Raw genomic sequence first — 13,792 nt, 5'->3', positions numbered from 1 at the left:
GGCTCCAGGCTCTGAGTTGTCAGCACAGAGCCCGACGCAGGGCTCGAACTCACGGACCGTGAGATCATGACCTGAGCTAAAGTCAGCTGCTCAACCGACTGAGCCACCCAGGTGCCCCTGTTCAGTCAATTCTTTAGAGAATTTACTCTCAATTTTTTTATTTTAAAAAATGTTAAATTACAGTGAAAATATTTTTTTTCTAATTATGTGAAAAATTCATGCTGTCTGGGGAAAAAAGTTCAGGCAATGTAGAAAAGTAGAAGAAATTAAAATGACCTAAAGTCCTACCACCCTGAAATTATTGATTTTGAAGTGCATCACTGTAGATACCCTAATGCATGAATAACTGTGGGGCTAAATGATGTTTTTACTATCATGGATTCCTTCTCTAACCCACCTTCCTCAGGAAAGCCCTTGTCAGCCCCAGACCAGAATTTAGTCTTCTGTAGATCTTTTCATGTCTTTCTTCATGCTCATATTTACTCTCTGGACCTTTACGTTTTATGTGTATATACACACTGGTATTTTTCTCATTCCTTTTCATTAAATCCAGTCACATTGTATATGTTTCCTGTATCTTGTTTTTCTCAGTTTCTATTACAAATTTGCATTACCTCCCAAGTTAGAACTTGTTTTTGATTGTACTATTTCAACTCTACTTATTCACCTAATGGCAGATCTTAGCCTGTTCTACTCTGGGGTCTGTGAACATCTGTAGGAAACCTAGTATGCATTTAAACACCATGTGTAAAATTTCTAGTGGGGTGTCTGGGTGGCTCAGTTAGTGAAGTGTCTGACTTCAGCTCAGGTCATGATTTCGTGGTTTGTGGGTTGAAGCCCCCCCGTTGGGCTCTGTGCTGACAGCTCAGAGCCTGGAGCCTGCTTCAGATTCTGTGTCTCCCTCTCTCTCTGTCCCTGCCATGCTCACACTCTGTCTCTCTGTCTGTCTCTGTCTCTGTCTCTCTCTCAAAAAAACAAACAAAAACCTCTGTTAGGAAAAGCATATTTTGTAGTAGGATCAAATTAAAGATGTTGGTTTTATGGTAGCAGGTGGTAAGGAAACATTTGTGTCATGGACTCTGGATGAGACGTGCCCTCTGGGAGAAGAGGAAATTCTAAGCCAGTGGCTAGGATTGGGTTAGAATCCAAATTTATACTACCCACATGCTTTGGAATTCCCAGCCTGAAAAACGAGCAAAAGTTGGCCTTCAACTGTTGAACTTCTGGGATAATTGGTAGAAGAAAAAGCAAAATTGCCCTGGAAGAAGGGAAAGAATCAACATTTATCTTCCAGTTCTTGTATGAACAGTACCTGAGAGTAATTTAAGTATTAGAATCTAGCTAAAAAATGAAGAAATGAAAAAAAAAATGATGAAGCAGAGATGATAGAATTAGACAAGGGGCTGGCACACTTTTTCTATAAAGGTCCAATTAATAAATGTTTTAGGTTTTATAGGCCACAGTTTCTGTAGTAACTACTGAATTCACAAATGGGCATGGTTGAGTTCTAATAAAACTTTATTTAAAAACGAGGCAATGGGCCATAGTTTGCAGACCCCTGAATTAGGCTAATAGTTTAGAGCCCAAGTTATCATTGTTTTTATTTGTTAGCTTTAGTAATTCCAAGGAGTTTATAAATACAACGAACATCACTTACTGTCTTCTAGTATAGATTCTCACTGAAATCTTACTGGAATTTAAATCCCAAATTTATGGCTTTTGTACTGATCCTAAGTGGATTATACAGTGGATATGTCTTTAGGTTATATGGATTTTTTTGGTGTTCCACTTCTTAGTCATTTAATTAAATTATTTAAACTTTTTTCTAAGTTTTTGTTTGTTTGTTTAAGGAGACTCTATCCCTAGTGTGGCACTTGAGCTTATGACCCTGAGATCAAGAGTCGCACTCTCTACCGATGCAGCCAGCCAGGCGCCCCTCCTTAGTTACTCTAAACTGTGGAATATTTTTTACTTTATAATGAGTTTACATATCTTAAGGCATTGCATTTATAAATTTAAGTAGACTGTACTTTTCAAATGTATTCAAGACAGATGTGAGATATTTTAGAAGGTAACTTCCAAAGTGTAAATTAGTAATTGCTAAATTTGTACACATCATTTAGTAATTGCTAAAAATTTCCTGTTCTTCCTTCACCCACCAATTGTCACCAGTTAAAAAGCGTATTGGTCATCTATTTTGAAAGATTGCTTTGTTTATCTGAAAGATAAATGTAACTTGATAGAGATGTTTTTCTTCTCTCTACCTCCAGGAAGTATTTGAAAAGGAACAGTCCATCTGTGCTGCAGAGGAACAGCCGGCAGAAGATGGGGTAAAAACTTGATTTTTCTTACCTATCTTTCCTGGTGAAGGAAATGTTTTGTTTAGTTCTGATTGATTTATATTGCTGTGGGAGAGTAATTCAGTTTATGAAAACATTGAGTTTAGCCATTTTTATCTAAAAATTACTATGACTCCCAAATGAAACTATTATTATAACTTCTGAGTGTGTATGTATGTTGTGATTTACAGCAGGGTGATACTAACAAGAATAGGACAAAAGGAGGATGGCAACAGAAGAGTAAAGGACCTAAGAAAGCTGCTAAATCGAAAAAAAAGAAACCTTTAAAAAAAAAACCTACACCTGTGCCCTTACCACAATCAAAGCAACAGAAACAAAAGCAGGCAAATGGAGTTGTTGGGAGTGTAAGTTAATACTGTTATTATCATTATCTTTATTTTCATGTAACTTATACTAAAATGTTCAAATCCTATGTGTATAGCTCCTGAAATTTTACATATACGTGTATGCATGATACCCAGATTAAGATGGAAAACTTTAACACCCTAGAAAACTTGCTTATGCCCCTTCTCAAAGATCCCTCCCTTTACCTCCATACGTTCCTCTTCTGGCTCTTATTACCATAGATTAGTTTTGTCTATTTTTTTTTTAATGTTTGTTTATTTTTGAGAGAGAGAGAGAGAGAGAGCATACATGCCCAAGCACAGTGGGGTAGGGGCAGAGAGAGGGGGACAGAGGATCCGAAGCAGGCTCTGCATTGACAGCAGAGAGCCCGACGTGGGGCTTGAACTCACAAACTGTGAGATTATGACTTGAGCTGAAGTCAGGCACTTAACCAGCTGAGCCACCCAGGTGCCCCAGTTTTGCCTATTCTTAAGCTTGATATAATTGGAAATGTTTGCTTTCATTCAGCATTATGTCCGTGACATTCATCTGTGTTGTGGATAGCACCTGTTCATTTTTTGTGTGTATGTGATATTCCATTTTTTTTTTTAATTTTTTTTTTCAACGTTTATTTATTTTTGGGACAGAGAGAGACAGAGCATGAACGGGGAAGGGGCAGAGAGAGAGGGAGACACAGAATCGGAAACAGGCTCCAGGCTCAGAGCCATCAGCCCAGAGCCTGACGCGGGGCTCGAACTCACAGACCGCAAGATCGTGACCTGGCTGAAGTCGGACGCTTAACCGACTGCGCCACCCAGGCACCCCCCATTTTTTGAATATACTATGATTTATCTATCTTTGGTTGGTGAACATTTGGGTTGTTCTAGTTTTTGCCTGTTATGAGTAAAAGTGCTGTGTTTATTCATGCACATGTCATTTTGTGGGCATTCATTTTTTTTGGGTATGTGGAATCTAGCATTGGAATTGCTGGGTCACAAATAGTGTACGTTGAGTTTGTTGAAAAGAGCCTATTTTCCAAAGTTGTACTATTCTATGCTCATACTAGCAAAACCTGAGTCCAGTTGTTCCACATCCTCACTAATATGTAGTTCTACTATTCTTTTTCATTTTAACCACAATGGTGGATTTGTAGCAGTATCTCTGTGTGGTTTTTATTTGTTATTTACTTGATAACTAATGATAATGAGCATCTTTTCATATATTTACTAGCCATTTGGATATCCTCTTTTTCTGTTGGGTTGTCTTATGGGTTTGTAGGGTTCCCTTTATATATTCTGGATATGAGTCCTTTTTACTCTCTTAGTGGTAGCTTTTGATAGTACTTAATTTTAAGGAAGTCTGTTTTATCAATTTTATGGTTAGTGTTTTTGTTTCTTGTTGAAGACATTTCTGTCTGTCACAAGAACCTGGAGATATTTTTCTGTTTTCTCCTAGAAATATTATTTTACTTACTATATTTAGCTTAGATACATCTTGAATTAATTATTGCGAATAGTGTGAGATAGGGATTATGGACCACTTATTCTAGCACCACTTATTGACAAGATCATCCTTTTCTCAGAATTGCAGTGATGGTTTGTCATAAAACAAGCAACCATAAGGATGTTTGTGCAGATCTGTTTATGGACTCACTAGACCATTCCATTGATTATTTGTCTATTCTTGTTCCAAACCACATGGTCTTAATTATGATGAGTTTATATTAAGTTTTGAAATATGTTAGTGTTAAGTTCTCAAACTCTTCTTTAAAATTGTCTTGCTTATTTTAGGTTCTTTGCATTTCCCTCAACATTTTTAAAATAAGCTTGGCAGGTTCCACCAAAAAAAGCTCCTGGAGTTTAGATGAGGATTGCATTGAATCTGTGCTTCAGTGTAGGGAGAATTCACATGAACAATATTGAGTCTTTTTATTCATAATTATGGTTTATCTTTATTAATTTGGATCTTCCTTAATTTTTTCTCAGCAGTGTTTTGTAATTTCCAGTGGCAGAGGTATGGCACATCTTTCATTAGATTTACTTACCCTTCTGCATTTGATACTTTCTGGTGCTGTTGCATATAACATTTTTAAAAAATCCATTCTTCAGTGTTTATTGCTGGTGTGTAGAGATACAGTTGCGTTCTAAATATTGACCTTGTATCAAGGGGCATACGTTGACAATATGCGCATACCTTGTTTTATTGCACTTCTGTTTATTGCACTTAGCACATACTGCATTTTTTACGGATTGAAGGTTTGTGGCAACCCTGTGTTGAGCAAATCTATCAGCGCCATTTTTCCAGCAGCATTTGCTCACTTTGTGTTTCTGTCATATTTTGGTAATGCCCTCAATATTTTAAACTTTGTATTATCATTATATTCACTATGGTAATCTGTGATCAGTGATTACAGCTCTCTGGCAGCTCATGTGATAGCATTCTTTAGCAGTATTTTTAATTAAGGCATGCACATGATTTAAGACATAATGCTGTTTGTGCACTTAACATTCTGCAGTATAGTATTTATATGTAATGGGGAACAAAAAAAGTCATTTGACTTGATTGCATTAATCGCTCTACTGTCTGGAACTGAACTTGCAATATCTCCAAGGTATGCTTGTAATTCTAACCATTTGTAGGTACTTTTAAAAAGATTTTCTATGTACACAATCATGCCATCTGGGAATAAAGATAGTTTTACTTTTTGTTTTTAATCTTTATGCCTCCTTCTCTTCCTTTTCCTTTTTGCCTTACTCTACTAGCTAGAACTTTCAGTGTAATGCTCGTTAGGAATGGGGACAGTGGTCACCCTTATCATCTTGCTTATCTCCAGGAGAAAGGAAACAAGCTGTTAAGTATGATGTTAGCTATAGGGTTTTTGTAGATATTCTTTATCGGGTTAAGGAAGTATTCCCTTCTGTTCCCAGTTTGCTGAGAATTTTTATCATGAGCAATACTGAATTTTATTAAATGCCATTTCTCCATTTGTTGAGGTGACTGATTTTTCTCCTTTTTGTAATGTGGTGAGTTATGCTGATGCATTTAAAAATTTTAAGCTATCCTTGCATTCCTGGAACAAATTCATTTGGTCATAACATAGTATCCTTTTTCATATTTATTTGGACTTGGTAATATTTTATTTAGGATTCTTACATTTATTTTTATGAGAGAATATTGGTTTGCCTTTCTCCCTTCTTGTAATACCCTTGCCAGATTTTGTATCAGGTTATGTTGGCCTCATTAAACAAGAAGTATTCTTTCTTTCTTTTTCCTGGAAGAGTTTGTGTAAGATTGGATTTGTTATTTGGAAGAATTATCTAGAAAAGCCATCTGGGTTTGGAGTTTTAAAAAGGGTTTAGTTATAGAATCCATTTCTTTAGCAAATTCTACTTTTTTCCATATATCAATTTTAGTATATTATGTCTTTCAAGAAACTTGTCCATTTCCTGTAAGTTATCAAATTTATTGACAGTTATTGATAATATCCTTTATTTGTAATGTCCTTTGGATCTGTAGTTATGTTTCTTTTATTCCTGATATTAGTAATTTGTATTCTCTTTTTCCTTTCATCAGTCTTGCCTAATGGAAGTCTTGCTGCAGTTGTATTAATCTTTTCAAAGAACCAACTTTTTTTTTAAATGTTTATTTTATTCTTGAGGGAGAGAGAGCGCACACGTGCACATGCACACGTTGGGGAGGGGCAGAGAGAGGGAGACAGAGGATTAGAAGCAGGCTCTGTGCTGATAGCAGAGAGCTTGACACTGGGCTCTAACTCACGAACTCTGAGATCATGACCTGAGCCGAAGTCAGACGCCCAACTGACTGAGCCACCCAGGCGCCCCTGAAAGAACCAACTTTTGGTTTTATTTAGGTTTCTCTTTTGTGTATCTGCCTTCTCTTTAATTGATTTCTGGTCTGTATTATTTACTTTGACTTTTTTTGCATTTAATTTGCTGTTCTCTTTCTTGCTTCTTGAAATGGATTAGTAAGTATCTTGTCTGGGATATTGGCTTTCCTTACTACATTATATTCTGTCAGCCATAGAAGATAATACTAAATTGTCAAAGCAGTACTTTTCTATAAACTTACCATTTCCCCATCCCGAATAAAATATATTGTATGATTGGTGTTTTGAAAGATGAGCCATCTTTGCCATTGTGGTAGTATACTTTGTAAATAAAAATAAAAGTATTTTTTATTTTACAAACAAAAATAAAATAACAGTAGACAAATAAGCCATATGTTAAAGTCTTTAGTCTGACTACCACATATTTATAAGTAAATGTGTTTATAATTCTCTAAAATTCTGTATGAATAGTGAAATTATAATCTTGAGCCAATTTAATTTTAATGACAAAAAGTTAGCTTCAGGGGCTCCGAATGATATATTCACTGAGGTATTCAAAACTTTTGTGGTTGCTTTTTCCTTTTAGGAAGCTGCAGTAAAGGAAGATGAAGAAGAAGTTTCTGACAAAGGCAGTGATTCTGAAGAAGAAGAAACGAATAGAGAATCCCAGAGTGAAAAAGATGATGGTAGTGACAGAGACTCTGATAGAGAGCAAGATGAAAAACAAAACAAAGATGACGAAGCAGTAAGACTTACATTATAAGTTTAAATAATTGGAGTTATATACCTCTGATTGTTTTGTGTTTTATTGTTTTTTAATTTGTTTTGTTTACTTGTCTTAAATAATATCAGTATATTTTACAGTCATATTATTTTGTAAGAATATTTTTGTGGGATGGTCAGAATTATAAAGAAAAATCATTTCTAACAAGGATTGGACCCCTTAATTTTTTTTTAATTAATTAATTAGTCTATTTATTTATTTTGAGAGAGCACATGCAAACAGGGGAGGAACAGAGAGAGAGAATCCCAGGGAGGTTCTGCGCTGTCAGTGTAAAGCTCTACGCGGAGCTGCACCCCATCAGCCATGAGATTATGACCTGAGTTGAGATCAAGAGTCAGACACTTAACCGACTAAGCTACCCAGGCACCCGGACTTCTTAATTTTCTGAAATCTTTAAGTTGCTAGATAGTATAGGATGTGGGTCTAAATCGAAGCCAGTTTGGTGTCTTACAATGGTTTTCATTGTTGGAGTTGAGTCTGCAAATGAGTTAGGAAAGGTGGGTTATGGTCTAAGCAGTTACTTAGAACTGAGTCTTTCCAGAGTTGCAGGTAATGTTTAGAGTTAAGAAACATTACTGTGGACTCCAATGTCTAGAGGTTGGTTAAGGGAAAAACTAATATTTACAAAATTCCACCTTGTTTCAAGAAGTATATGAGACCTTAAGGAAAAGAGGTGTCTCTAAGGAACTTACTAAGATTGTGAGGGTAGAAAATAGAAAGAAATCTCATGGTATGGCGTTAGTTTGCACCTGATTTATGGATGGGCTATAGAAAAGAGGGTTTGTTGGACAAATAATGGGTCCTTAGAGGCTTACTGCAAATGAACTGTAAACTGATCAGCCATTCCTTTATGTTTGTGTTGTTCTGTTCTTTCTGACTAGGCCATTGACCTAAAAGGTACCCTTGTAGTTTAGGAGAGAAAAAGAGTTTCCCTGAATAGCCTGAGAGGGTCAAGTAGAGAGGAATAAAAGGAAAAGGCAAAGGATAAAAATATGAGGAATTGCAGGCATAGTTTGGAGATACTACAGGCTTATATCCAGACCACCAGAATGAAACTAACATCACAATATAGCGAATCAAATGAATTTTTCGGTTTCCTAGTGGATATGAAAGTTATGTTTAACACTATATTGTAGTGTAGTGTATAGAGTATGCAGTAGCATTGTCTCAAACAATATATATGCCTTAATGAAAACATTCTCTATTACTAAAAAATCCTAACCATCGTCTGAGCCTTCAGCAAATTGTGATCTTTTTGCTGGTGGAGGCTCTTGCCTAGGTGTTGGTGGCTACTGACTATTCAGGGTGGTGGTTGCTGAAGATTGCAGTGGCTGGGGCAGTTTTTTAAATAAGACAACAGTAAAATTTGCTGCATTGACTATTCTTTCACAAATGATTTCTCTGTAGCGTGCAATGCTGTTTATAGCATTTTACCCACAATAGAACTTCTTTCAAATTGGAGTCAGACCTGTCAAATCTTATCACTGCTTTGTCAACTGAGTTTATGTCATCTTTTAAGTCCTTTGTTGTTATTTCAACAATCTTCACAGTACCTTCACCAGGAGTAGATTCCATCTCTGGAAACCACTTTCTTTGCTCCTCCATAAGAAGCAACTCCTCATCTGTTCAAGTTCTCTCATGAGATTGTAGCAATTCAGTTCCATCTTTGGGCTCCACTGCTAATTCTCTTGCTATTTCCACCCCATCTGCAGTACTTCTTCCTCCACTGAAGTCTTGAACCCCTCAAAGTCATCCATCAGGGTTGGAAATCAGTTCTCCAAACTCCTGTGAATGTTGATATTTTGACTCTTCTTATGAATCATAAATATACTTAATGGCTTGTAAAAGGGTGAATGAGAAGATTTTCGGTATACTTTGCCCAGATCCACCAGAGGAATCACTATCTGTGGCAGCTGTTGCCTTAAAAGATGTATTTCTAAAATAGTAAGACTTGAAAGTGAAAATTACTCCTTGATCCATGGACTACAGAATGGATGTTGTGTTAGCAGTCATGAAAACAACATTAATCTTACTGTATGTCTCTATCAGAGCTCTTGGGTGACCAGGTGCGTTGTCAATGAGCAGTAGTACTATTTTGAAAGGATTTTTTTTTTTTTTTTTTTGAGTAGTCGATCTCAACAGTGGACTTAAAATATTCAATAAACCATGTGCTATCATTCAGGTTTTGTTGTTCCATTTAGAGAGCACATGCAGGGTAGATTTAGCACAGTTCTTAAGGGCCCTAGGATTTTCAGAACCATAAGCAAGTATTGGCTTCAGCTGAATGTCACCAGTTGCATTAGCTCCTAATGGAAGAGTCAACCTGTCTTTTGAAGCCGAGCATGGACTTCTCTCTAGCTATGAAAGTCTGAGATGGCATCTTCTTCCAGTGTAAGGCTGTTTTGTTAGTGTGGAAAATCTGTTACTTAGTGTAGCCATCTTCATTAATTATCCCAGCTAGACCTTGTGGATAGCTTGCTGCAGTTTCTCCACAAGCACTTGCTGCTTCCCCTTTGCACTTTGATGTTAGTGAGATGCCTTCTTTCCTGAAACCTCACGAACCAACCTCTCCTAGCTTCAAATTTTTCTTCTGCACCTTCTTCACTTCTCTCAGCCTTTATAGAATTGAAGAGGCAAGTCCTTGCTCTGGATTAAGGTTTGGCTTAAAGAACTATTACGGCTGGTTTGATCTTCTGTTCAGACTGCTAAAACTTTCTCTGTGTCAACAGTAAGGCTGTTTCACTTTGTTATCACTTGTGTTTTCACTGGAGTAGCACTTTTAATTTCCTTCATGAATTTTTCCTGTGCATTCACAACTTGTCTGTTTGGTACAAGAGCCCTAGCTTTCAGCCTGTCTCAACTTCCAGCTTGCCTTCTTCACTAAGCTTAATCATTTCTAGCTTTTGATTTAGAGTGAGAGACATGTGGCTCTTCCTTTCACTTGAACACTGAGAGATCACTGTAGGGTTATTAATTGGCCTAATTTCAGTATTGTTGTGTCTCAGGGAATAGAGAGGCCAAGAGGAGGGGAAGAAATGGAGGAACAGCCCATTGGTGGAGCAGTCAGAATACACACAATATTTATTAAGTTTGCCATCTTAGGTGAGCATGGTTCGTGGTGCCCCAAAACAATTACTGTAGTAACATCAAAGATCAGTGATCAGAGATCACCGTAACAAATATAATAAGAAAGAAGTTTTAAATCTTGCAAGAATTACCAAAATGTGACACACACAGACACGAAGTGAGCAAACACTGTTGGAGAAATGGCAACAGTAGAACAAGAGACTTGCTCAACACAGGGTTGCCACAAACCTTCAGTTTGTAAAAATCACAGTATTTGTAAAGCACACATGTGCAAAGTGCAATTAAATGAGGTATGCCTGTAATGTATCTGCCCTTGGGAATGGTGGGGAAAAACAAGGGTGACTTTTTAGCAGTTGCTGGCCCTTGACTGTTTTTGTACTTCGGGAATTAAATTGATTGCCAGGAAATTAAAGCCTATCAAAGAAATTATTTCCCCACCCACGTTTTGAGAAAGAGTTGACATATTCTTTTCTGAGTACAGTATTAGGGTTAGTAGAAGTGACAGACTAGTTTCTTTAGATACCAAAATACATTCATTCAATTGTCAAATAATTATACAATTATTCATTATCTGCCACATTGCAAGCCCTGTGTTAGATGACAGAAATGCAAGCCAAATGTAAAACAGTTTCTGCCCTTGAATGACAGGCTAGTGGGTAAGGCAGACTTGTAAGTAAACATTAAAGTACAAAAGTACAAAAGAGATTATGCACATTTTTGCCAGGTACAGTGATAACACAGAGGAGGGAGTGATCAACTCAAGTTGAGGGAAATTTCTGGTATTTGGGAACTCATGGTTTAGGCTTTAGCAGTTCCTAAGGGAATAATAGGAGGAATTTGCCAGGTTAAAGACAGAGGGAGAAAACAAATCCAGACAGGGTTTAGGAGGAGTGAAATAGCTTGGTGAGTTCAGAGAAGTCAAGATAGTTCGAAATGACTAGAATAGAAAGTGCAAAGAGGAAGGCAGTGTTAGGAGACTGAAGAGATTGGCCCAGATCAGATCACGACCCATGTAGTTGATGCTGAAGGGCTTAGATTTGATTTATGAAATAATGTGTTGTAAGTTTGGAGCAGGGAAATGATCAAGTCTGTGGGACTGAACTTAGTAGTAGTTAGCATTGTCAGGAATAATAGCTGGAAGAAGATGGAAACTTCAAAACGATTTCAAATGTTTGATTTTTACTTTACCTAGGAGTGGCAAGAATTACAACAAAGTATACAGCGAAAGGAGAGAGCTCTACTGGAAACCAAATCAAAGATAACACATCCTGTTTATAGTCTTTACTTTCCCGAGGTGAGTTATTCATGACTCAGCGTTTTCCTTATTCCATCTACTTTCTCTTCAGGTACTTTTCAGTTGCCTTTTATCCCTCCATGGTGTGTACTGGCTCAAATGTGCTGATGTGGTCCGTTCTTGATAGGTGACAGTTTGAAGAATACATTTCAGTATGAATTAGATTTAGTGAATGTGGTCTATAGTGGGAGGATTGTTAACTTTTTAAGTATTTATATGGTTTCCTGTGCTTCTGTCTTTTCTGTGCCTATATTACTGAAGGTTGTGCTGACTGCTGATTTCTCTTTAGTAATTCAGGCAGTCTGTCAGACAAATGCATATTTTGCCTATGATTACACAGCTTTCGTGAGTCTCTCACTTCTGTCGAGTTTTAAATAAAATGAAAAAAGTTCTTAAATTTTTCCCATGAGTTTTCTCTGATGGCTCTGTACTGGCCACCTGGAGCCACTGCACTTGCTCTGGCCCTAGTCCCCGGGAATAGGCAAGCCCATGGGCTGTGGGACCAGCTGAGTTCAGTAAGAGTTTAGAATGACTGAGCCCCAAGCTCAGGACAGATTGTTGCAGTGCTATTTGTTCTCCTGTCCTTGTTTACTTGGTGGTTGTGGCCTGCTCAACTTTTGGTCTCCTTGAGTTGTTTGTCTTTCAAATGAATTTGGAATTTACACAATGCTTTGCTTTTGCAATGATTCTGTCTCTGGCCAGAGGTCGAGAACTGGTTGCCTCTTAGTTCAAGGAAGCTGTTCCACCGACTGCCTCACAGCTTGGCCACAGAATCTTATGCTCGGCACTCATGTTTGGCAGGTGATTTCATGTATAAATCTGCTTTCTGCTTTAGAATGTCAATCCAGAGTTGCTGGGGGCTGCTGAAGGCAAATTCCCAAGTAATTTGGCTTCCCTAATAATAAATGAGTGGCTCTGCAGACTGTTGTTTTGACTTGGAGGAAAGTCAGCCCAGGATTCCATGTTAATGTGCTTGCTGATCTTCTGGCGTGTCGTGAACGTTAGCCCATCTGTTAGGGGCATTTTGCCCATTGCAGTGGTAGTCTGCCAACCCCAAGACTCCCGAAATCAAGCGAGTAAATTTCACTCATTGATTGGTTTTAAAAGTGCCATGGGATGTTATAAGCTGCATAATTTGTACCCTTGTAACAGACAGTTCATTTTAGACCATGCTTAGTTAATAAGCAAAACATCCATTCACTCCCTGAGAACATTTTAGCCTTAAGAATGCCTTTTTCTAATTTAATCTACAACTACACGGTAAACATCTCGAAAAGTACCACTTATCAGACAAAATTTATTTAGGATTTTACTAATGTCTACCTGTCTGCCTTCCCGTGTACCTGTAGAGCTACCCTAACTATCACACTACCCATTTAAATTGCTTAAAGTTACATGTTTATAATTGACTTACACGTAACTGAAACTCACTCATTATGCTTAATATGTTAAGAATGGTGGGGAATCTCACACAGTAGAGAAGCTATTGTGTTGAAAGTGTGAATAAGTCATGGTAGAACATCTTTTCCACTTTCACCGTGTGCATCAAAGAGTCTAGGCACAGGCACAGTGCCATGGATTCATATTCACCAGCTTCTTAATAAATATTCTTGAATGAATCACATTTTAATCAAATAGCCTGGGAGAGGGAAGGAAAGGCATTCTCTTAGTGGAGAGGTAAAGAAGATACGCACATTCTTAAACATCTCCCGTGCTTCTTATATTACATGTGTGTTCTAGTAATGAGATCATTTCATTAATAATTGTGATTATCACACTCAATGTGCTAGACATTCTGATATATAATTTACTTGTATTATCTCAGTCCATCTTCACAACACAGCCTGAGGTAGATGCTCCTCATTTAATAGAGAAGAAAAGCAGGGTTTTAGAGAAGTGAAATAATCCGGTCTATGTGGCTTTAAATCAGGCATTGACAAACTACTGCCTGTAGACAAGTCTGCCTCCCTGCCTGTTTTATGAATGAAGTTTTATTGGAACCCAGTCACACTTACTCTTTTCATGTTACAGTGGCAGAATCAAGTAATTGTGACTGAGACTCTGGCCCATAAGGTGCAGAAACTAATACTGCATTT

General features: G+C 37.4%; 1 protein-coding gene across 1 annotated transcript in view; it reads left to right on the top strand.

Annotated features, from left to right (window-relative positions):
• Window positions 1–13,792, top strand: part of SEC63 (SEC63 homolog, protein translocation regulator) — a 74,739-nt gene that overhangs the window by 46,291 nt on the left and 14,656 nt on the right. The window contains exons 15-18 of the mRNA XM_043592056.1: window positions 2,271–2,330; window positions 2,531–2,704; window positions 7,118–7,276; window positions 11,595–11,696. Coding sequence (XP_043447991.1) covers window positions 2,271–2,330; window positions 2,531–2,704; window positions 7,118–7,276; window positions 11,595–11,696 — 495 coding nt within the window. The remainder of the gene's footprint in view (window positions 1–2,270; window positions 2,331–2,530; window positions 2,705–7,117; window positions 7,277–11,594; window positions 11,697–13,792) is intronic.

The sequence above is a fragment of the Prionailurus bengalensis genome, chromosome B2, assembly GCF_016509475.1.
Source record: "Prionailurus bengalensis isolate Pbe53 chromosome B2, Fcat_Pben_1.1_paternal_pri, whole genome shotgun sequence".
NCBI classification, from domain to species: domain Eukaryota; kingdom Metazoa; phylum Chordata; class Mammalia; order Carnivora; family Felidae; genus Prionailurus; species Prionailurus bengalensis.
This window is presented reverse-complemented; position numbering and strand designations above follow the sequence as displayed.